The 24,638-nt window shown below is 48.0% G+C and overlaps 2 protein-coding genes across 2 annotated transcripts; one reads left to right on the top strand and one right to left on the bottom strand.

The window, feature by feature from the left end:
• Window positions 1–1,942: 1,942 nt before the first annotated feature.
• TSN (translin) lies at window positions 1,943–9,018 on the bottom strand. Its single transcript, XM_064718089.1, has 6 exons — window positions 8,635–9,018; window positions 8,456–8,549; window positions 5,481–5,577; window positions 4,559–4,674; window positions 3,819–3,898; window positions 1,943–3,471 (listed from the first exon to the last, which is right to left on the bottom strand). The coding sequence occupies exons 1-6, from the start codon at window positions 8,698–8,700 to the stop codon at window positions 3,235–3,237; spliced, it is 690 nt and encodes a 229-aa protein (XP_064574159.1). The 5' UTR covers window positions 8,701–9,018; the 3' UTR covers window positions 1,943–3,234.
• A 20-nt stretch (window positions 9,019–9,038) lies between these two features.
• Window positions 9,039–13,635, top strand: NIFK (nucleolar protein interacting with the FHA domain of MKI67). The gene is given in 7 exon segments (XM_064718087.1): window positions 9,039–9,215; window positions 9,296–9,421; window positions 10,092–10,200; window positions 11,174–11,385; window positions 12,080–12,160; window positions 13,392–13,536; window positions 13,539–13,635. Coding segments are annotated over 7 exon segments (870 nt in total). The 5' UTR covers window positions 9,039–9,071; the 3' UTR covers window positions 13,592–13,635.
• The last annotated feature ends 11,003 nt before the right edge of the window (window positions 13,636–24,638 follow it).

Raw genomic sequence — 24,638 nt, 5'->3', positions numbered from 1 at the left:
CAAGTGCCAGTTTAAAGTGGTGCTGGGCTGGCTGCAGTTAATCAATTCCAGCAGGCAGAGCCCAGTTCAAGAGCCAGCCCCAAGGTCTATTGTGCATCCTGCTCACCCCTGCTTCCCAAACTGTTTCAGGTCAGCACTTTCATTGATCTGCTGGGCTTCAACAGGCAGGGCTATAAATAAAGAGCCATTAATCAACTATTTAAGTACCCTTTTTACTGAAATAAAGCAAGCCCACAGAAATGACATCAAGATGTGAAAAATCCAAACAAACAAGTTAGCGAATACAAAGACAATCCAAGAGAGCACTCCCAGGGACACACTCGAGGCTGAAGTGGCTCGGGGAACAGCCGTGCTGGGTGTTGAGTCAGCCTCTCCAGTGCTCCTGCGCTGACTCACTCCCCTCCCAGCTGCCAGCACACGCTGCACAGTCCATTCAGCACCAACAGGAGTCACTGGTTCAGTGTTCAAGTGCATCTGATTCACCGTGAGCCATCAAGCTTCTGCAGTCCATGGCCATTCCCTGCTCCCCCTTCCCTACTCAAGTCCTTCTGGGTTTTCCCTTCTTCCCTCTACTCCCAGCTCTGGGACAGGAACACAACTTGCCATTTAGGATCAGAGAAATGTGCAGATTCCTTTTAAGGTCACAAGGTCCTACAGGCTACTGCGGTGCAGAGGAAGCTACAAAAGCATCCCCATCTTCCCCTGCTGCTGCCTAGGGAAAGTGAGTCGTTTCCTTCTCCCTTCTTCAGACCCATGCTGGGAATGAGCTGTGCAGCCTGGCTCTTGCAAACAGTGCTTTTCCAGAGGATGATGCCAGGCTCTCCCCAAGAATTAAAAACGGGAAAAAAGGAGATGTTTGCTAAACACCCTCCAAGAAGACACCACTGAGTGTTTCTTTCTTGGGCACTTGCTCTTCACAGAGCCTTAGACAGAAGGATCCCACACCTTGCACCTCAGTAAGCCCCAAGTAATTACCTTGCTCTTCCAGTTGTCCCTCCCATGGCACCTGTATGTGTGGCACAGCACTGCTCCATCTCCAGCAGCTCTCAGAAGCCAGCAGCAAGAGCTGGCAGATGTGGGATCTAGTGAACAGCTCTGTTAGGCACACAGCATCCCCTGTCAGGAAGCAGACCTGCTGCACGACCAGAGGCAACTGGAGTACCTGGGATGCAAGTCAGTGCAAAGCCTTAACCAGCAGCTGCCCTGCCACATGGCCTCACATTCCAGTCCCACGTGCCAGGAGTCCTCTAAGCTAAGGCACACCAAACTGATGCTCAGGTAACCCTTCTCTAGCCTCCTGCTCCCACAAATTTCCTGTGTGACCTTGAAGTGCACAGCTGTGTCTGCACAGCCTTAGGGTGTTGGCTCACCCCCCATCTCTGGTTTGGGCAGTAAAACTGGCTTAAGCTCCTTCCTTCCTCTCACTGCCACAGCATTAAGTCAGGAAATGAGCAAACACTGGCACAGGGCAAGAACAAATACTGTGAAAGCTGTTACATTGCCACAGGGCTCAGGAAGTTACACCCTCATTTTCTTCAGCTGTGAAAGGGGAATAGTGCCATCTCCCCGTGTTAAAGTGACATAAGATACAAAGGATGAGGACAAACATGAAAGATTATGAGATGCACTTAAAATAGTCTTGCCACTTCTTGGGTCAGTAAGGATAAGCTGCATAGCTCTCCTGTTTTACTTGGTGAAATTGCCCGAAGTTAAAAAAAAAAAAAAATTAAAAAAAAGCTATGAAATCTGTTTGCAGCTTGACTTTGCACTTGGCAGCGTTTAGAAGTGTACCACTGAACAACTACAGCCAAGGGGAGGAACTCCATTATTGTCCAAGGACAGCTGAAGGATGAACTGAAATGCTGGTATTCCAGAACAGGTTCCCAGCAAGGGCAGCAAATAACAGCAGATGATCAGACAACAGGCAGAGGTACCAAGTGGCCATAATCAAAGAACAGCTTTTATTGGCCAAAATAACCAAGAAACCATTTTCTTCCAAAAAACAAAACCCAACTCAGTGGTAAATCTTCACTAAGAAACCGAAACGCAAACAAACTCTGCATAAACTTGACCGTTCCCATTCATCCTCTGAAGTATTCCTCCTCCTAAGTCAGCTGCTCTCCTTAACCCTCCTGCACCACCAGAAGTAGGAGAATGGCAAAACTCAAAGTCATTTAAGACAAGAGAACAAACACATGGGGAGGCATGAGTCTGTCCATTTACACACATGAAAGAGGCTGTTGGTGTTTGCAAACATCTTACATACTTACCTGAAAGCAGTAACCTCCTCACTTCTGGAGATACAAACATTTTATTACACAAACTATAGTTTTGTGGTGTTTTTAATCCCAGGATACAGGTACAGTTGTGGCCTGTACAGGTTGTTACAACTCAGACACCACCTGCAGTTTGTCAGTTTACACTTCTCTATTCAGAAAACTTGGAAGCTAAAAAACCATAAAAATTGGTTACAGAGTTCTCAAGGCAAATCATAATTTTAAACTCTGCATTAACTCATGCCACTAAAACAAATACCAGACAGAGAAAGCAGGTACCTAAGAAAACCTTGCTCTCCCTGGTAACTGAAATGATGGTGGAAAGAAAAAAATATGAGACAGAGAGAGAGAGACAGAGACACTGGGGTGCAAGACACCAGTTCCAATAGAGGAATTCTCAGGAGTATTTTCACTAATTTCTCAATTACAGAGTGTACATTATGAGAAACCATTAAAAAAAGAGATCTGGCTCATAAACAGTTATGCAAATTTGTTCAACTTACATTGGTGAAAATTTAAGAAACAAAAAGAAAAAAAAAGCGTCTTAAAAAAACAGTCAGTATTTACACACTGTGTTTCTTTAAAGATCCCATGTGTCTGCACTGAGCTGAGTGCTGTGCACACACCGCTGAGGGTGTGTGAGCAGACAGAGCCACAGCACTTCCCTGACAGCAGGGAAGCAACACTACAGAACTAATGGGAGTTACTGACTACTATTGCTGCTGTGCAAAGAACAGCACCGTGTGTTTGACAGAGGAATTCCACTGGAAACAGTCTCCTGTCCTAATCTAGACATGATTTTACAAAACATCTAACACCTGTACTACACCTTTTGTAAGAAAATAGAGAGCAGCTTTGAGCTGCAGTTCTTCTAAACTACTGGAGGAAGGTTTCTCTAGGTACTTCCTAAATTGGCAACCATCTGAGGTAATCGATGATGCTGTGCCAGGAGCATCCTTCACTTCTCCCCGCCTGCACCAACTGTCGCCTCCTTGTTGAGTCCTCTGATGGACAAGTCATAAACCACCTCCTCGATTTTCTTGACATCGTATTTCAGGCCATCGTAGCGCTTCCTCAGGGAGTCGTTCTTCAGGTTGAGGAGGCGGAAGCCAGAATCCAGCTCGTTGATAAAGGTTGAGATGCGGAGAGGGCGAGAATAGTCCCCAGCTGTGACGCTGTTCACTGCCAGCCTGGCCTGCCAGAGACAGCAGAGAGCACAGCACCCACATCACATCACATCACAGTCCCCATCAGTCACTGTACCAAACAAAGCACTTGTGGTCCTGGCAGTCAGATTATTTGTACTTAGATCTACCTTTTTGTTGAGCATAGTTCTGGATTTTCAATCAAATCAAAATTTAAGTTTAAATCTTAGAAGTATCACTGAGGAACATGCAGAGAAGCATCTTGCCTCTGAACAAGTTCAGACCAAGGTATTGTGTATCATAACTACCAAGATCAACTTGATAAAGCTAAAAGACACATTACTTCTGTTTTCAAGGTGAGTTTCAAACCAAACACATGCATGCCTATCTTCCTTACCAGCTCACTGGCCAGAGTTAATACACCAGAAAGATAATCTTCAATGTCCAGGTGAAAGCCCCGTTCTCGATCAGCTTCAACTGAGACAAAAACAGAGCAGTGATGAGGTGGTGCTGAGCATGAGCAAACCCAGCCACCTTAAATTGCATTTGTTTACTGGTGCTAATTTGAAATATCAAATTTATGAAATACTATTACAAAATAAAAGTCAGCCTTTTCCTGTATGTGATGTAATTAGAGCCACTCTGTTCTTGATTCAGCATCTTGTACATCCTCAACTGTACATCCAACAGAGTAACTGGATTTACATCAATATACAGGATGTATTTTCCTTATTTTTTCCAAATCTTTTGCTCTGTGAAGATACAATTCTTTTATGGCAAAGAATTTAATCTGTTTTACACACTTTTTAAATACCAAATAGCAAGAAGTTAGAGAAACAAGCTCTCATCTTATGCTTATGTTTTATGCTTTTGGTGCATTTACACACTTTGAATGAATAACCTTCATTGATGAAGAACTTATTAATGACTAAGTACTTCGGTTAACATTAGGTTTGCCAATTTCCATCGACTTCTGAGAATTTGTTGTTTATATAATGAAATCAAATACGAGATAAACTCTGGAACTGGTTTCTCAGGAAGAAATGAAGTTCTGCCATTTCCCTGTACCTCTGAAAGCTACAATGTCTAAGGCCACAAGCTTTCTGTTGTTGTTTTCTTCCTACAACATTAACTTACTCCCGAGTATTTCTGCAACAGCTTCTCGGGTCACTAATGTTTCTGACTCCAAGTAGACTACGAATGCTGCCAGGAACACCAGCCGCTGCAGCACAAACCTCCAGTGCTCATGAAACCTGCAGGAGAAACCAGGGCCAGGTATAAATAATGAATGTTTATTACTGGAGCGTTAGGCAACACGCACACATTCTGTGTGTGTTGTGTTTTCTGCCTTAACACATGCACTTTGCAGTATTTTTGGTTTATCAAAATGACACCAGCTAAAAGACATCTCCTTGGTACTCCAGAACTCCTCACCCAGGTTACCACACCAGGCACTGACATTTGCTCACCCCTCTCACACATCTCCTCAGCTCCCACACTTTTCCAGGCTGTGTTGCCCACAGACAGCCAGAGCTTTCCCTCAGCAGATCTGAACTGACAAGATTCTTGTTCTTTGAAATGTTCTTGCCAGGCACTGTCCCCTTCTGGCAGCAACAGAACACAAAGGTGACAACTTCATTTAGTGTCTGCAGAACCAAACAGCCTTTTCATGACAGATTTAGAGCTCTGCTTCCAGGAACACCCCAAACTGAACAACTTAACTGAAATTAATGGAGCAGCAAATGCCCTGCTCCCAGATACAAGGGCAGCTCCAACTTCTTAAGCTTCCCTTTTGCTTTTTAAAGAAAACTTCTAGAAAAAATAGTTCAATACTGAGTATTTTTGGTGAAAAGTTAAAGTGTTTGAGCAAAAGCGTTTTTTATCTATGCTGATAAAAACCTCACACTTGTCTACCATGATTTGCTTTTCAAAGAGAAAGAAGCATTCAGCCCATCAACCTTTACATCATTATTCCAAAGCAATAATTGGAAGCAATTATTGCAATGCCAAGCAATTCCCATACATATCTGTGTCTGGCTGTGTGTGTGATCCTGCACACCTGTAATACTGATCAGCAGGAAACTTGGTCTTCAGGGACTCCATCTGTGTCCTCACTGTACCAAAGTGCTCACGAGCCTTCTGACACTTCTTTGGAACTGAAAAAGAAACAGCACAGCATTTGGGGAATGAATACACTCAGGAAATGGGTATTTGACAGGCAGCAGAGGTTTGTAAACAGAGTTTCCAAGTGTAAACAGTGCTATTTACACTTCTTTCTTGCTCAAGATAGGCTACTGATACTTGGAATCAACCTGAGAAATATTCCTGGTGGCACCATGAGCCACAGAGGTAAAGCAGAAAGATTCTGGAATTCCAGGCTGTCTGATCTGCTCTGGGCCTTGGTCGGGAACTTGAGCCAAGATGTCCCAGCAACAGCCAGATCCCAAGCAATGGAACAGCACTGCACACAGCAGCTGGCCCCAAAGGAAGCACACACCAAGCACTGCTGCCAGGCAACTCTCACAGTCAAAGGAAAAGAAACTTTTCTTTCTTTATATTAAAATCTTATCCTATTTTTTTTTCTAATCCATCAGAATTTGGCTCCATGAGGTGCAACATCCCTTCAGGAAACTGCATTTCCTGCTTTTTACGATGTATTTTCAGAGCCTGGGTTGCAGCTCTGCAGAGGAAATCTCCTGTTCCTGCAGCAGCCACTGCCACCTCCCGTTGGCTGACAGAGTTACAGCCCTGCTACAGTGCCTGCAGTGCCAGCGGTGCCACAGCCTCCCTGCAGCCCTCACACAGCACAAAATCAACCTGCCAGCCCTCCTGCATCTCCATGTGCAGAGGCCAGGATTATTCACAAAAGCTACAGCTGAAAGCTGTGCTGGTTTTTAGCAAACAACACCCACGAGGAGTCACTCTAGTGTGATTATAAAACTTCTGTTAATAACACATTTTTTCTGTTTAAAAAATAAAAGAGAGGAGAATGACATGCAAAAAAGGAAAGCTTCAGGAAGCAGCATGTGGGAGTGCTCCATGTGGCAGCCAGGATGAAAGAGCTGTGTGAAGCTCACTGAGAGCTACAGCTCTGTCAGGTGAGCATCGTGTGGCTGGGGGAACAGAGCAAGGAGCACATTCCCGTTTGGGCTCTGCAGAGGCACCTGTGACAAAGAGAAACAATCCTTACTGTAAAGGCTCAGACAATGCCCAGTGACACAAACACAACCCCAGATTCAAACTGATGTTCTGCAGCCTCAAGAGCAAGGAGAGTTGTCTCTGGGGCTGTGTTGGCCCCGCCTGTCACCCTGCCTGTCACCAGGCCACAGCAGATGCAGCACACGCTGCCCTGCCCAGCCCTCCCAGCAGCTCTCCAGCTCCAGCTGGGACAAGCACCAAGGAAGCCTCTGGGAGATGACATTTCAAAAGCCACTGGGTGGTATGGGAAGCTGTCCTCCATCAAACTCCCAACTATCCCATGGTTTTACTAACAGAGCTGAATTTGATGACAAATTCACAGGTCTGCTATCACAAGTTAACTCTTGACCTATAAGGCATTATTTTTGCAATAATTATAAGATGAGGCTTTGGGGTTTTTGCCTGATTGTTTATTTGTTTGTGGTTTTTTGGTTTGATTTTTTTTTTGTTTGTTTTCCATTTTTTCGTTGGTTTTGTCCTTTTTTTTTTTCTTTAATTATTCCAAATCTCTTCTCAGACTCCTCAAGTTCCAGGACCAGCTCTCTTCAGGAATTAAAAATCAAGTGAAAATACACTGAGTTGAAGATGGGCCTCTACAACTACACACCTGAAGTTGTTCCCCACACAATGACCATGGATGTTCCCAGGTTAGAGAACTGAACCTGTGCAAATAACCACTCAGCAGCTCTGATTTCCAGCACTGCCAGGTTTCCCAGCAGATGGAACCTGCACTTGCCTGCACAGCTCAAAGCTCAGGTGCTGCTCATTGCTGAGCACAGACCCTCTCTGAGGCCAGAGGAAGGCCAGGCCTCCAGCCCCAGCGTGCTGGGGAACCTCATCAGGCTGAAACAACCCATCAGCTCTGCAAGGGAGAAACACGGCACCCGGGGAGGCTGCTCCTGTTTCCCTTCAGTGGCCTGCACAAATTCCTCTCAAGAGTTCAGCAGTTCCTCTCAACTGTCCAGCAAAGTCAGAACAGTTGCTTCTTCTCACAAGATATTAACTGACTGGAGAAAACCACCTCTTAATGGACATATTTAGGTTTATTCCAGTAGTGTCACCAGTAAGCTGAAAAATGAGGGGGCAGAAAGAGCAGATCTGACACCTGGGCCTGCAGAGCTGCTCTCGTGGCCTGGAGGAAACACACTGGCCCAGAAACATTCTGTCCAACACCTGAGAAGCCTGAATCCAGGCTGATGACAACCCAATCCTCCAAAGCTGCAGAACAATTCCTGCTGTCACTCAAGCAGACATCAAGGGCAGGTCCTGCTGTTTCAGCCCTTGCAAATTATTTTTACATTTTGCCACATTAAGCAGATTTCATACACACAGAGAGAATGTGTTTGTACAAACCAGATTGAAGTGTGTTGCTCCCATCCCAGCCCATCCTGAATACTCCCTCAGCGCTCAGGAACACAGCTTTTTGGGGTGTGTGGTGAAGAGATGAGACTGATAAGAGGCCCAACAAGAGATGATAACACAATTTCTGCGCAAATCACTTACAGGGAGACCTAAGAGCCAACTCAGCAGCCCAGGATGTGAATACCTGGAAAAAAACACACTGCTCTATACCGAGACAGAAAAGCACCATGCTAGGGAGGGAGGAAGGGACAGAACGGTGTCCATAACGCTGAACAGCAGCTTTACTGCTTGTCTGGCTTGAAACCTCCCAGCTGCGCTCTCCTCTCCCCAGATGCCTCCAGGAAACCCACGCTGAAGGCCCCGAGAGACACCGGACCCTGGAGAAGGGGCCCCGGGACAGGGCACCTGCGTGCTCCGAGGGGCACTCCCGCCCCCGGCTGTTCTCCGCTGCCCGGGCGGCGGCGCGGGACTCACTGTGCTGGAAGCCGGGCCCCTGGTGCACGCCCTGCAGCAGCGTCAGGATCTCCCGCGCCGTCTGCTCCAGCGCCTGCACCACCTTCCGGATCTCCTGCGGGCACAGCGCGCCGTCAGCCGAGCCACGGCCCCGGCACCACCCCGCCCCGGTCCCGGTCCCGTCCCGCCCGCCCCAGCACCTCTCGGATGTCCTGGTCCTGGCCGAGCGCTCCCTGCAGCGCCGCGAACATCTCGCTCACCGACATGGTGCCGCCGCTTCCCGCCCACGGGGCCTTCCGTGCCGCCGGCGCGCGCCTGCCCCGCCCCGCCTGCAGCGCCTCGCCGGGCTGCCCGGAGCACCGCCTGAGCGGCCTGAGCAGCCAGCAATGGACTTGAGGGCAGCTGGGAGGGTGCCCAGAGAGTGCTGATCGCCCTGGGAGTGCAGCTGGTCGCTCCCACGGCGGGAGTTTGCCGCCCCGGCGGTGTCCGTGTCCCAGGCCGCCCTCCCGGTGCGGCGGGGCCGGGCCCGGTGTGGCCGCGCGAGGGCCCGTCCGCCCCGTTGCCAGGAGACGGCGTCTGGCCGCGCGGCGGCGGCGCGAGGGCAGTGACGCACTTCCGGCGGCCGCGCGGAGGCAGCATGGCGGCAGGGGAGGCCATGGCGGCGGAGGTGCCCGCGTCGGCCGCGGCCGTGAGGGCGGCGCCGCTCCTGGCGCTGGAGCCGCGGCTGCAGCGCCAGTTCCAGCAGAAGGTGCAGCGGGCCCGCACTAAGCGGACGGCCAAGGTGAGCGGGGCGGCCCGGCGGGGCGGCGGCCCGGGCCCGGCGAGTCCCGGCCCGGGCTGACGCGGTCTCTGTGCCCGCAGGAGGAGCTGACGCCCGGCGTGGTATTCGTGGGGCATCTCCCGCGGGGCCTGTGCGAGCCGCAGCTCCGCGAGTACTTCGGGCAGTTCGGCACGGTGACGCGGCTGCGGCTCTCCCGGAGCAAGAAGGTGAGGAGCGGCCCGTGCGGGGCCGTGATGGGGCCGAGCGCCCGAGGCCGGGCCGGGCCGGGCTGGCTCGGCTCCCCCCGTGCCCAGCGAGGGCCGTCGGAACGCGCGGAGGCCGCTGCGCCCTGAGGCCCTCGGGAGCCCCTCGTGGGAGCGGCAGGGCCCGGGGCTGTCCCCGACTGCCAGGCGGCGGCTGGGGCACGGCTCTTGTGGGCCTTTTTAACGTGAGTAAATTCACTCCAGTGGGAAGTGCTGGAGTGCGCCAGTTCAAGGTACAACTGAAGTGCCACGGTTCTATATTAACTTACTTGCTGTGTTGGATAAAGGTAATTTTTTCTCACTCCTGGATTTGGTGTCACATTTTAAGATTACTGTATAAACATGGAACAGCTGAACAGCTGCAATGCAGGGCAGCTTTGTTTTTTTTACCAAATAGATAGCTGTGAGCAGTTTGTTTTGTGCGCAAATATATATTTTACAAATAACATGATACCAATTTAGGACTAAATCTGTCTTTCAGGACTAAATTGCATTTCTCACAATTTCAGCGACATTTGTGAATTTAGCTGTCGTTAGCTGAGAATGGGCTATGACTTTAGAAGAATAAAATAATTTTAATAGAGCCCTCCAGGTACCAGAACATTGTTTGATGTTTCTCCCTTGTCACTCACAGACTGGAGCCAGCAAAGGCTATGCATTCATGGAGTTTGAGTCTGATGATGTGGCCAAGATTGTTGCAGACACAATGAACAACTACCTGTTCTCTGAGAGACTGCTGAAGTGTAAGTATAAACTGCAGTGTAAGTCCTGTAGCACGCAAAGGAAGCTTGTGGTTATTTCAGTTATCTTTTTCAACTGTGCATAGAACTTTAGGGTTTTTTTAATGAAGTTTTGTCCCAGAAGTATTTTCTGTGGGGCTGAGCTTTTCATCATGTGTAAAGAGCATGCTCAGCAGGCTTTTGGTCACTAGTGCTTGTTTTTCCTGTGGGCTGATGTTGCTCCTAGTGACTGTAACACAAAATCTCAGGACAAAGTTGGGTTTGCTGGAGAGATAATTCCTTTCACATGGACACTCCTTGGCACTTGTAACTGCTGCAGTTGTCTGTGAGGTTGGACTAAAGGAGGTTTTGAGTAAAAGATTGATGAAATCACTGAGTTTCTCAGTCATGGTAGCAGTAACACTTTCTTTGTAAAGGATTAAGAGTTGATGTGTTGTTGTAAAACAATTTTGTGTGATCTTTCTGGATGAAACTGTTAAAACATTTTATCCATCCACCCACCCACATTGTCATCTTGTCACAAGAGTTCCATGCTGTTGTCTCCTATCACAAAAGTTCCATACCTTCTTGGTGTTTCTCATGGGCAGCTCCTCAGAGCACTGCCTCTTTCTTCTTCACAAAGCAGCCAACTAACTCCAGCTCCCCTCTCACCCAGCTACCCCACTCTTTTATAGCATCTTTGTCTCATTGCTTACAGCTGTGGCCTGGTAAAGTCAGGCCTGCTCCTAATCTTTGATAATTGGCCCAGCTGCAACTCCTTAGGGCTAAGATTACTTTCTACACTATCTTTATTTTCTTGTATTCTATGCCCCTACACACCTACCCCCCATTTCCCTGGCTGGCTGAGGGTGCAGTGTCGGTTTCTTTGTTCCTGACTCGCTGGGCAGCACGGTGTTGTGGCTGTGAGCTGTGCTGTGTGAGTGCCCTTGGCGGGAAGGGGAGCCCTGCTGTGACCCCGGTGCTGTGCTTGCTGCAGGTCAGTTCGTGCCTCCCGAGAAGGTGCACGAGAGCCTGTTCCAAGGCTGTGACAGGATGTTTCGGCAGCCCTCGCAGCCGGCCGTGCGGCGCTACAACCGCGTGCGCTCCCTGCTGGAGAAGGCCAGGATGACGCAGCGCCTGCTGAGGAAGGAGAGGCTCTTACGGAAGAAGCTGGCTGAGAAGGGGCTGGACTATGACTTCCCAGGATTTGTAAGTTTGGCATCGCTTCAGTGAGTGTTTTAAGCAAGATGTGTTTCTAGAGTTGTGCTGAATGCATGGAAATCATGTGTTTTGTGTGGAACTGGCAAAAGAGCTGGAGCCCCAGGGAGGCTCACTTGTGTTAGGAACTGTATGGAAGCACCAGGAATTCGGTGTGGTGCTGTTGCTGGGCTGCACTCCATGTGCCTGCATGTTTACTTGTAGAGAAATAGTAGGTAACAGCAAAGGGCAGATGTCCCTTTTGTTCTGTTGGTACAAGCAGTTGGATATTCTGTGGTTTAATACTGGAGTGCAAATCACCAAAGAGCAGAGGGGCTTTGGCAGAGTGGGAGTTTGGAGGCAGATCCCAAGACCAGAACTTCTGTCCACAGCCCGTGCATGTTCCTTCTCTGCAGTGCTTGGGTCAGGTACTTGAGTTGTGAGCAGTTAATGCTGTTTAACATGGAGTATTTTATAAATGCAGAATAGCATTGTTTTGCTTTTGTTACATGTGTTGCTTGTTTAGCATGTGTTGCTTTTGGTGTTTCTGTTCAAACCAGATCACCTATGTATCAGTCAGTTTGTTTCTTTAAACCTATTTGCTGTAATAAAGACTTTGTAGTTATGAAACAAATCTATGAAGTGTTAAGTGACTGCGTCTTCATACAAGTGTGTAGTGATCCACCTGATCTGTCTTTCTTCCTAGGCTGCACAGGCACTTTCCAAAAAGAGGAAAAAAGTTAAAACATCCAAGAAACGAAATCTGAACATTTCTTTGAGCAGCCAGGTAAGACAGACCAGTCCTGGTGGTGTCCAGTACCACCATTCACATGGGGGCAGATGTTTGAAGTCTTCAGCTGGCACCTTAATGCTGATTTCAACACACAAAAGCCTTAACATTGTTTGCCTGAGAGATGTTTGTGTTGGAAGTAGCTCCTTTGAGATGTATTTACACCCTTGAACTGAGGATAGTGATAGAATCCTCGTGGTTCCTTCTCCTGTGAGATTGTTTAGTAGCAAAGGCTTCTGCTCAGCACGCTGTAACCAGCAGTGCCTGTCCCTCAGTGCTGTCTGCCTCTGCTGTCCAGCACTCCCTTGGTACTGCAGGGTGCTGGGGCACCTGTACCCCCCTGCACCTGGGCTTTACCCTGGGATGACGTGATCTCCTTGATGGAGTCCTTCTGTTGGACTGTGTTTCAGTGCCATCCTGTTTTGGTAGAAAGGGATTTGAATTGTTGATACAGTCCAGTGCTGTCTGTCCCCATTTCCATCTCTATTGTCCCTCCTACCCCGTGCTCTCCAGGCACAGTAGTTAGTGGTTTGGAAACAAATGCCAGGTAAAAGTAGCAGTAGGATGAAAGGGAAGTTCAGGTCATCAGGACTGAGATTTGGGATATTGGCAGTCTAAAAAGTCTAAGACATGAATATTTCTCTTCTGTTTCATCATTGTTGTGAGTTGCAATGTTGAGTGTTTGGGGATTTTTATTATTACTGGGTTTACTTGTGATAATTGGGGGATTTATTTGGGGTTTACTTGTGATAATTGGGGTATGGCTGGTTGTGAGGCAGACAGGATAACTTATACATTCTGTCAACTGAGTTCTGAGGGCTTACTGAGGAAACAAAGCTGGGATGTTTCAGCTCTGTTGTAAAATGGAATGTGGCATTTCTGTATGCCAGTCTCAAATATACTCCCTCACCCCCCACCTCGTTGTCCTTATTATGTTCCACTTGACTTTCATGGTGCTTTGAGTCAGGAAATACAAAGTTTAGAAGGGAAATGTGCATAACAACACGTTAAAAAATGTGAATTAATTTCCATTTGCCTTTCACATACACTTCTTTGAAGGTGATGCTTCTGTCCAAAGAAACAATGTCTACAAAAGTAGCTAGTTATAAAATGTAAACAGTTTTCTCAAGGAGAGCTGGACTGAGGTGTCTTGTGGTACCACAGGGGCAGGGACAGCTCTTTCTGGCAGATGGCTTTGCTGTGAATCCTGTTTTTGTGATCTCTTCAGGATCCTACTCCAGTGTGTACTCCAGCAGTGCTCGAGCGCCGGAAAGCTGCTCGGATGGATGATGACACAGAGGATGATGAAGTAACACTCAGGCTTCCCTCTGCCAGCGGTAAGAATGCTGTGCAGAGACCAAAGAAGCAGCCAAGGCAAAGGCCAAGCCTGAAGAAACAGAAACAGACTTAAAATTGTTATGCATGTAGCCATATTTTTCTCAACTATAAAAACTTTTGAGGTGGAGCTTCTACTGGGTCTGCTGCCCTGGCTTGGTCCATCCTGCCTAGACTGTTTCAGGCTTTCCTAGGCAAGGACTCTGTTCACAAATCCTGTCCCTGTGGTTTAGCCATCAAGGGACATAGGAAGATATCCTTGACTTTGTGCTCACAAGTGCCCGTGCTGTGACACAGCTACAATAGTCCACAATCTCCAGTTAATTTTATAACTCGTGTCTAGAACTCACTGTTTGGAAAGAAAATGTGAGGCTGTCCATTCAGAGTTGGCTAATGCAAGCAACTTTGTCTTAAATTTATAATTAATGACAGGTTATTAAAGAAATTACCATTTTTCAACTTTCTTTGCTCTTGGTAATGGTTCTTCTGTTTAACTGAATGTGTTTTGTGAAAGTTCTCACATATTTGCACTGATGGAGGCTCTTGACACACCAATAATCAGAGCAGTCTGAGTTCTACTGGCAGTTCTGTTGTCCTTTGTCACTGCATTTTAGTTTCACTGCTTGCATGAAACCGAGTGTCTTCTGCTCCAGGGGGTGATAAGCACATTGAAATATTGTAATAACCAGGAGTGCAAAGGCAGATTTTTGTCAGCAGTAGTATGAGTTCAGAGAATTGAGTGTAGCTTTTTGTAATGCATTAAGATTCCTTCTTGTTCCAACTAGCTTGTCATTGCAGATGGCAGGTATCCAGTCCTGCTTGAACAGGCAGTTTGTGCTGTTAGAATTTGGATTTTAATGCAAGTCTGAGATCTGTAGAAGTCCCAGATTGGGTTCTGTGCTCATACTTAGCCTTCATCTTTTGTTGTCTTAAACACTTTAATGTTGTTGGCTGCTGGTCGGGCTTGGCAGATGATTTTAGAGGAAAGCCCAGGTGATAATAACCAGCTAGGTAGGTGGCTGGCACTAATTTCTTGGCTACTTTAGTTGAAGTCCTGGCAGAGAAAAATTAATCTAAACCTTGCTGATTGGCCTTGCTGATTCTGATCTGTCTAGCCTGATCACTGGATTAATTGTGGGATCATAATGACATTGTCTAGGTGACTCAGATTAGATCTTTCTCCTTTCTTGAGGACGCCACTTGGATGAATCCATCTTGATATCAAATGCTTGTCACCGTGGGCAGGCCAGGGGAATTCCTTCACCAGCCCAGTGTTCACAGACAGTCCTTGCCTTTCAATGGAAGTGTTGCTGTGAACATCTGCAGGCTTCCTTCCCTGTGCCTTGTTTGATGGGAAACAGGCAATGCTTGCACCCCAAACCCCTGGGAAATACACACTCAGTTGAGGTTTGAGATACATGACCACCACGGTGGTTGGCAGAAATTGCTTATCTGTATTTGATGTGCAGCTCTGAAAAACTTCTACCTTGACATCATACAGCAGAGAGCAGCAGAAAAGAAGCAAAATGCACCTGCCCAGAATAGACAGTTTTCTTTTGAAATCCGTGTTCCTGACTTTGTGTCGGGCACATAAAGCTGGCTGTTGAGTCAGGATGAGGTAGAAATGTGGCTCGTTCCTCCTGCTGGGAGCCGAATCTGCTGCCACCGGGGGGCAGCACGGCGCAGCTGTGTGGCCGTGCCGCAGCACAGGGCTTGCTGGGGAACCGTGCGTTTGTAATAAAGCCTCTCCCCTCTCCGGGCAGTGAGTGCCTGCACTGCTGGGAGTCACGCCTCTAACACGGCTTGAGAATACATGAGAAACCTGACACTGATCTGAACCAAAAATGCCCATTTCTGTGGTGCTGCCTCAAGTGCTCCTTCCTAGGCTGCTGAGTTAAAGCTGCTCTTTAGAAAACTTAAATTTCCAGAGTAACTTCTCTGGTGCAGTTCCACATTCCCCAAAGCCTGAGCATCTCCATTCCTGTGCTTCCCATTCCAGTGCCTTGGCCTGCATTTTGAACATGGAGTTGCTTTCTTCCCACTCTGTTTCTGTTGCTGTGCTCATCTCTGTGCCCAGTGTTCTGCCCCTGCCTGTGTCCACTTGCTGCTTTCTTCCATGTTTGACTCAGTGGCTTCTCATGCTGCTTGCAGTGCCAGGGCTGTCCTGTCTGGCTGCAGGAGCTCCTGCATGTCCCCTGCATGAGGGACTTTGGCTTCTGGAGGTCTCTTGGAAAGGTTTGTGCCTTTAAGCTAAACCCTTGGCTGCTGCTGGCTCTCCAGAGTCACATATCAGTGTGAGCCTCGATGGGAAGACGTTCAAGAAAACTGCTCACAATGAGGGTTGCTTCCTGCTGTAATTTTCCTTTCCCTTCCTTTTGTTTGTTCATCTTCCTTCAATTGAGATCAGCTTAGATGGCAACTCTGAACAGCAAGGAAGCAAAATTCTGTGTTGTTTGAGGAAAGCACAACAATACCCAGGCTAGAGCAAGGGGCTCTCAGCAGAAGGCAGCTTTTCTTGGTGATAGCTTCTGTTTTTAGGCTGCCTGTGTTATTAATACCCTGCTGTCCAGGGAGATGTACGTAAGCAGAAATTCAGACACCTGATACTTGCCAAACATAGTTTCCGTAGCAAGTGGACAGATGTGCTGTGTCATGAGTTATGCCCCAGTCCCTGCACTGATTTTTATTTCTCATTTTTCCAGTAATTTGTTTGTTCATCTTGGACAAACACAAACCTCCTGGCCACTGATTTTAGGGCAGGCTCCAAGTTGTTTTTACTGGGATGCTGGGAGTGTTGGGGCTGTGGTTTCAAGGCATGACTTGCAAGTGCTCTGCCTTTCAGGGATGAGTGACTTTGTGGAGCTGTTTTGCTGAACACTCATGTATGTATTACTCTTTGCAAGCTTGAGAAACTTAGGTGCTAGCCAAGCCTGCTAATTTACACTCATTTATTACAATTTCTCTGTTTTGGGGGAGGGAGCAGGGTTTAAGAGTGTTCACCATTTCCTGGCACTGGAAGTAAAAGGAGAATGGAAGTAAAAGAAGAATGGGGAGTAGGGAAGGTGAAAAAGCAGAATTGGCTGCAAGACAGAGGGGAGAAAGGAATGATGAAGACAATGCTCACCTCTCAAGACAAAGATACTGGTGAATGTTGCAGGGTGCGAGTGCTCAAAATTAAAGATGCAGTTTTATGTTTTCCTACTACTAATTTTGCCTGTTGGATGTGCTGTGGGGTGCCCAGGCTGCATAAGGAGTCTGCTGCCATCACAGTCCAAGTGCTGGTACTTGCTCATGAGCCAGGTGAAGGAGGAGAGCAGGCTGGGCAAGTGGCACCAAGCCTGTTTGCTTGCATACCTGGCTTTGGAAATGGCTGCAGCCCTGGGGAGCAAAGTTAAAACCTGTCTGCAAATGGCTCATGGTGCAAGGGAGGACTTAGGCATGGCTCTGAGGGGTGACATGCTCTCCTCTCCAACCAAGTAGTGAGGCAGGAGAGAGCTCCAGCAAATTCCTGTGCTGAGTGCTGGGGAGCTTGGCTCTCACTTTGCAGTGTGATGCAGCCACTGGGGTTGGCTGTGCTGTGTGAGGTGCTGTGCACATCCCTGCCCTGGGCAGGGTGCTGCAGGTGAAAGCAGGAGTACAGGGAGTGTGATCTCCATTGCATGTTTTCCAGGAATATCCACAAATCCTCTTGCACCAGACTCCTTCATTGTCCAAGATGCTCTTCAAACACATCCTTTTCTCCTGACTTTTCCATCTAACTCTCAGATTCTTGAAATGTCTAACTCTAGGCAGCAATAATCTGCACTTCTTAGCCAGAGAGACGCTGAGGGCCAGCCCAGGGTGCTGCTGGAATGGTGGGAAGGCCATTCTGTGTGTCAGGCTGCTGCTGGCACTGCTAATGCAGCACATCCCTCCCTGCCCAAGGGCAGCAGCTGTCAGAGCAAGCTGAGGAAATGGTTAATGTGTGAGGGAGAATTCCTGAAGTGAAACGTTTTCTTCCATGCAGGGTGCAGCAAGGCCTCTCATCACTTCTGACACCCTGCATTAATTAAACATATGGCAGGAACAGAGATCTTGGCTGAACTGGGAGGCTTGGAGTAGTTACACACCTGTGTGTCTGTGGCCAGTAACCATGGGGTTCTCCTGTGCTGGGAAAGGAAAAGCTGCAGAGAAGCTCCTACACAAGTCTTGGCTCTGATCAGGGAAGAAAGTGCTGGTTTATGATAGTCCTCATAAGCAGTGTTGTTGAAGAGAGGCAGAACTGTGAGGGCTAACTCTGCAGGACTTTGAGACAGCGAGTTGGGGCCTGCAGGGAGCCACAGGCACTGGGCTCACTTCCTTTCCCTGTCTGTCCATTTGATCCTTCACGTGGAGAATGGGGCTTGCTCTGGATTTGAAACTTGTTGTTTTAAAGAACAGGAAGGGAAGAAACAAATCTCATTTTTGTGATAGTGATTTTGGAAAACCCTGTTCTTTTCTGTGTGTTTTTCCAGTACTGGTTGAGAGGAGCCTTGGTGAGCAGGTGCAGATGTGGAAATTGGGCTGCTTGCTCTGCAGTGAGGCATTGCTGCCAGTTTCCCACAAAGGCTTGCACAAACTTCCAGTTTGCTTGTGTATTGTTTTTTTTTAAACAAGCAGGGAAGTACAGTTACTTCTGTCAGGGTGGCTGAGAGCATTGCAGCATTTGGAGAGTGAAGGCAGGATTTGCCTCTCTGCTGTGTTTGCTCAGTTACTGTTTCTCACACAAGGAGCCATGCAGTGAGGAGTGAGCAGGGTCTGTGCCAGCTGTGCAGCAGCAGCAGCAAAGCTGCTTTGTCACCTGCACTATTTTTATTTCTGTTGATGTGAGAGCTGGAAGGGCTCTGGTGTGATTTTCAGGTGCTGGGCTGCGTTTGCAGGTCTGCCTGGTAGAAGGGGGTTGGGTTCATCTGCCCAGAGGTGATGGCAGAGGGAATGTAAGACAAATCCATAAAGTTTTCCTTTAGCTATCCCACACAAAGACATGCTGTTTGTGGTTTATTAACAGGGCAGTGCTAAAAGTGTGTTCTGTTGAACTGTATCCTTAAAAACAAATTCCAGGTTGGAGCTGCTGGAGCTTTGTGGCTGGTCTGGCAGGAGCTATGCAAGTGCAAAGGACTAGCTCCAGAGGCAGTATGGATTCTCCTAAGGCAAATGTGTCTGTTGGTGTTATGTCAGTGCAGCTCCATCAGATGAGTCACAGCCTAAGTTTTTATCCTGAGAACTACTACCTCATCTTTTTTCCCCCATCAGCTCATAATTTTACAAGATTAAAGCCTGTTAATATACAGTACAGAATCAACCAGTTGGTTGTTAAGACTCATTTGGAGTTAGTGATTTGGACACTTGGGATTGGGTGGGCTGCCAGTGTATGTTTGCTGTGTTGCCATTCAATGTCAGCCCTCCCATTGCATTCTGTTAGAGCTTCCATTAATTTCAGTAGAAATCTGCATTTGGGCTGAAGGGTGACCTAATCTTTAAAAAGGATCTTAATCCACTTAGCCTCTATTGCAAAGCTCAGCATTTTTTCCTTGTCAGAAGCAGACTGCATTCCTAACCTTGATGTGTCACTTTCCAGTTGGCTTAATATTTGAGTGAGGATAAAAGGAAATGTTTTTCAAATACTGAAAGAACCCATGCTGGTAAGGTATGTGCACATGCAATGTGCAAGTATAAAAAAAAAGGAGATATGAGCATGATTGTGTTTGGATGGTGGGAAAAAGATAAAATAGTATCAGCAGATGACTACAGAGAACAAGCACAGGAAGAGGTAAATCCATTAGAAACAGCATAACCGGGAAACAATGAGGGAAGCGGAAATGGGGATGAAATCTCATTTAATGTAAATTTAAGTGCAAGACAAAATAGAACTCTTGTAAGTTTGACCTGTAAATGTCTCTTCCCAGAGGCCTGAGGGCAGCCAGGAAAAATACAGTCTCTGATGCAAATACAAGACCTGGTGCCCATGCCTTGGTAAGGCCAGAGCTGATCTTCCAGGCTACTGCATTAAATGTAGCACAGCTCAGAAAGCATGGAAAACTGTTGCCAGTAGCCTGTGTTCAGTTTTGGGGGTTTCAGCTCAGGCTCTGGTCACAAAACAAAGAACACCACAATTAACACTAATTGGTACCTTCCTTGATGTTTGGTCAGGGAGAATGAGCCATTCCCTGCCTTCCTGGAGGCAGTCACTCCAGGTCAGGGCAAGAAGCCTGTGGGGATGTCGCATGGCTCACAGGACCTTCCTGCCAACGGGAAATCTCGAATCCAACCCAATTCACACTGCCTGAGGACTACCTGCTTTGTGCAGGATGTTTCTCCTTGGGTGGCCAAATGTCTGCAAGGAGTGAGCACACGTAGACGAGCCAGTGTGCGCTCCATGGGCCTTGAAGCCATTTGCTCATTTCCCTTTAATCAAAACCTTCTGCTCTTGTGTTTTCTTTTCTGTTTGGTGACTGAAGCGAAGCTTCATGTGCCTTCACGTGGGAGTTAAGTGGGTCAGTGGGATGCTTTGTTCGTGGCAGCTCTCACGTGGAAAAAGTCCGATGCAAAACACTGAGGCTTGGCAGGAAAGTGCCAATTAAAGATAGCGGTGCGGGAGCACATTGTGTGAGCTGAAAGTGCTCAAATCTGGGGCTGTGACAACTGCCATGTGCAAAGGGAAGAACGAGGAATTGTTAAATTTCACGTTGATCTGAAGTACTTGTGCTTTCCCTGTCTCAAGTGTTGTTCTCATGCAGCATGGACGAGGAGTTTATTCTGTTTCCCAGGTAAGTGAGGGGTAGAAGAGGTGAGTCACACTGGGGACCTGTGCCAGAGTAGAATCAGCAGCACTCAGAAGTTGGGTACTTGGACATCACCTCATGTTGGCCCATGGTATTTGTGCCAACAGCAGTCCAGCCTTCTCCTCAGCATGGCACAAGGCTGTGCAGGAGATGTAAGTGCAAGGAGATTGCAAAGGGAGAGGTCCATTGCTACATGAGTCAAGTGAAGCTGTTCTCCCCCTTAGCCATACAAGCAGTCAAGTTGGGACAGCACATAAAGGAAATGTGGCAGAGTCTACATAGCACTGTGCTCAGCTGTAGGAAAGCAACCCAAGGACAGCCAGGCTTTCACACTGTTGTCCTCTGCTGTTATGGGCAGCTACATCATCATACTGTCATTCATAAATAAAAACATTTCTCCCTGAAGCACCAGGCTCTCAGGTTCCTGAGCAGATGTTGTGCAAAAAAGCCCTGAAGGAAAGGGGAAGAGCAGGTCATTCAGGTATAGTCAGTGTTTCTGCTGAAATAGTCCATCCATCTGCTTCCCACTAGTTCTGATGATGTGTTTTTATTTGAAAGAGCAGTCGTTGTAACTGAAAGCTAGAATATCCTTACATTTCTTTATTTTAGAAAGCTTTCTGACTTTGTTTTGCCCTTACTTAAAACTTTTTATGCCCTTGCTGCAGATGTCCATAAGTTCATCTCTTTCTTCACCTTGCAGATGGGCTGTGCTTTGTTTTGCATGTGTATAAGCACACAGCTCCTTGTGTCCAACCAGACCTTTCTCACCAAGCAGGGAACAGTGTACTTTGCAGTGGTCTGATTAGAGAGCTGCCTGCAGCTTCACTGGGAGCAGTATCCTCTCAGGAGACTTTTCTGCTGCACTGGCCTCTTTGTTTTGGGACAGGTGGCTAAATTAAATGGAGATCTTTGAGAAATGAGAGCATAGTAAAAAGTACCTTTTTTAGGTATGTTATTGATAGGGGAACTGCCAAATACCTGCTGCTGAGCCACTGGTAGTGAGGGCCTGGTCAAGCACTCTCATGTGATGGCAGCAGCTCCTCCAGTGGTGACTTCCATTTCCTTCATTTGGAGAGTCCTCTCTGCAGCCCAGGATGAATCCCCAAGGGCTCCTTAGCAATAGCACAGTTGTTACCTAACCATAACTTTGGAGAAGCTGAGGTGTCCCTGCAGACTGGATTCCATGCAGAAGCTTGGATCTGGTTGCCCTTGGGGTATCCTGCAATGCCTTCACTGTGTTTCCATTGGGAACTGTCTCAGGCAATGGATGTGCAGCTTGTCACAGGTGTGCCAGAACTAATGCAGAGTGATGGCCCTGGGAAAGCTGATGGATTGTGCCATGGAATCGAGAGCAGAATTAAAGAATACTGAGAATAATGTTAAGAAACCTAAAGGCCAAGAATCAGAAGAATGCTTTCACCTCCTACTTTTAAAAAGTTGGAAGAAAACCTGCAGGTTACAAAGCATTTTTGACTTCTTTTCCTAATGAAAACAAGGCTTATGTGACCAGTCTGTCTGTCTGCTTCTATTCAGCTGTCAGGCTAACCCCCTCCTTTTCCCTTCTCACTGTTTGGGGGGGAGGAAACAATCTCAAGTTTCATGAGAATAGAAGAGAGAAATAATCATTGCCAGCCTCAGGGGAAGGCAGGAGGGAGCTCGGGTGTGGTTGATCCCTTGTGATGGAGGGCTGCCCTCCCATCTGCACGGGGATACAGCCCTGGACTAACCCACCGTGCCACCGTGTCCCCTTGGAGGGGAGTGGCACAGGACACAAAGGAAGGTAGGGCTGCTGAGAGAGCAGGGCGGATTAGAGGGACAAAGAACACAGACCTGTGAGGAACCAGGCATCATTAGTGCTGCTGCTCATGGAACAATGTCGTGAATATAGGCATCAACTGTTCTGAAAGTCTCTGCAGGGAGCAAGGAAACAGTCATGTAGCAACAGGAAAAAAAATCCAAATATTAGAGCTGATTATGTGACAAATTCATTTCTGCAGACTTTACATGCTTAAAATAAAAATGTGGAGAAAATGCATAAAGACCATGTCCACAATCTGTCAGTTGCACAAGGAAGCTTCTAGGTTTTATGCAGTTGTTGTCCGCCAAAGTCTTGCAACAAAAGAGAGAATAAAAATAACATTTTCTGTGCAAGTTTTACCTAGGAGTGGAGAAAAAAAATACTTTAACCTATGTCAGTTGCATTTCTCAGCATTTCGTTACAAAGCTTTAGCCTGCCAAGCAGTGAATGTAGAATCACCAGAAGAAAGAATCTGTGAAAAAAGAGCAAACATACAATTGTATCAGAAGGCAGTTTTGGGAGATTTCCAAAGTAAATGCCTCTTCATTGTAATACTGAAGAGAATAAATTCACAGCAAATGTGTGACATGCAATAATAAATGTGTGATACAAAGCTAATGATTTCTTACTAAAACTAAACAAAATATTGCTTATCATAATTCACCTAACTTACTACAATTCTGTTTTTATCTCATTTTCTCACTCAAAATGAGCAAGGTGTTTTGTGAAGGTATTTTGGGAACAGAGCAGGAACTATTTAGAGACTCTGTGAGAACTTTGCCTGTAGTTCTAGCAGATCAGATGAAGTGGAATGATTGGTCCTTTGTTAATGTACCCATGATCTCTGGCCTCAGCTGCTGTTGGGGGACTGCATAACAGGAGAAGGGCAAAACTCTGGAGGAGTCCTGTTTGCAGAGCTGCCCAGCCAGGGAGGGGAAACACCCGGCACACAGGCTGTGCTGTGGGTAGTGCTTAGCCAGTTAGGGCTCTCAGGAGATTAGCTACTGCCTGGGGGTGAGAACCATGGTAATTTCTAAAGCTGGTTTGTAATCACCTGCTTTCAGTTCACTCAGACCTGGCATCCTTTTAAGCACTAATATCCCCAGCTTTCCCTTGACATCTGTGCAGCCTGTTCCAGACTATGCTCAGCCTGTGCCGATGGCTTCACCCAGAGCAGCAGGTAGGTATTGCTCTGCAACCTGATGGCAAAAAAGAACAAGCTGGAAAATCTTGGATTATTTGGAGGGAGCTTGCCAAAAGTCCCTGCTGTGGCAGAGCTGTGAGCCGAGGAGAAGGGTGTTATTATTTCACAAAGTTATGAATGAAAATCGATCCTTTGTTCCATGTGCTGCTCTCCCACGTTTCGATGGCTCAGTCTCGGTGCTCATTGGGAGCTGCAGTGTTATGGAGGTCAGCTGCTTTCTGCAGCACAGAGGACGAGGACAGTGGTGCTTTGAGGGGATGTGGAGGTTCATTTCCCACAACCAACAGGAGAACAGCAGTCATGAGCCCAGGGAACAAGATGGCCAAATACACGTTGGTAAAGAGCTTCTGCACAGGACATTTATATCCCATTCTCACCTCAGTTATAGAGTGGTGTACTGCAATTTTTTCCATGAAGGAGAAAGAAGTGGTTGCTTTTAAATGCAGCTTTTAAACTAAGGCTACAAAAACCAGACACAGAGTGGGTCTAGTGGGAGGACAACAAAGATCATTAAGAGACTAGAGCATCTCTGGTATCAGAGAAGGCTGAGAGGATTGGGGCTGTTCAGCCTTGAGATGACAGAGGGGACCTCATCCATGTGCATAAATATCTAAAGGGGGATGTCAAGGGGATGGATCCAGGGTCTGCTCAGAGGTGCCCAGCAACAGAAGAGGCAACAGACAGAAATTGATGCACAGGAATTTCTGCCTGAACATCAGGGAGAACTTTAGTGTGCAGTGACCGCGCACACTCTGGACTGGAACAGCTCGTCCAGACACAGTGCGGAGTTTCCCTCACTCCAGCGCTGCCCTGGCACAATGCCGTGCCCTGTGCTGTGGGACGGCCCTGCCGGAGCAGGGATGTTGGCCCGGGTGTCCCGCTGTGTCCGTCCGGGCTGCCGCGCCCGGTGTTTCTGCGGCTCCTCCCGAAGGCGGGCAGCGCGCTCAGGGCCCGCGGCGGCGCTGAGCCCTCACGCTCCGCGAGCAGCCTGCGGGGCTCCTCTCAAAGGGTTCCGGCCTGTGCCCGGTCGGAGCAGCAGCCGGGGGCGCGGCAGTGGTTGGAGGCCGGTCAGCGGGAACGATGCCGTGACATGCCCGGGAACGCGAGTGGCATTCCCGGGAATACGAGTGGCACTCCCAGGCACACGCGTGTCCGCGCTCCCGGCTCCCGGCGGGCGGGGTCGCCATGGCGACGGGGCGCGCGGTAACGGTCCCGGCGCATGCGCACGGCGCGCGCTGACCTCACCGCGGTACCAGCGGCCGCAGGGCGGTGCCGCGCCGGCGCGCGGGGCGGGGCGGGGCGGGCGCGGGCGGCGCGTGCGCGCTGGGTCCCCCATTC

The sequence above is a fragment of the Zonotrichia leucophrys genome, chromosome 7 (assembly GCF_028769735.1).
Source record: "Zonotrichia leucophrys gambelii isolate GWCS_2022_RI chromosome 7, RI_Zleu_2.0, whole genome shotgun sequence".
Lineage (NCBI taxonomy): Eukaryota > Metazoa > Chordata > Aves > Passeriformes > Passerellidae > Zonotrichia > Zonotrichia leucophrys.
The sequence above is the reverse complement of the archived record's forward strand: the minus strand, read 5'-3'. Positions and strand labels throughout refer to the sequence as shown.

Coding starts and splice junctions, on each gene's coding strand:
- TSN (XM_064718089.1), bottom strand. CDS start 8,700: ATGTCGGTGAGCGAGATGTTCGCGGCGCTGCAGGGAGCGCTCGGCCAG. Junction 8,550..8,634: donor AGGACCAGGACATCCGAGAG/GTGCTGGGGCGG, acceptor CTGTGCCCGCAG/GAGATCCGGAAGGTGGTGCA. Junction 3,899..4,558: donor TGTTGCAGAAATACTCGGGA/GTAAGTTAATGT, acceptor TTTTTGTCTCAG/TTGAAGCTGATCGAGAACGG.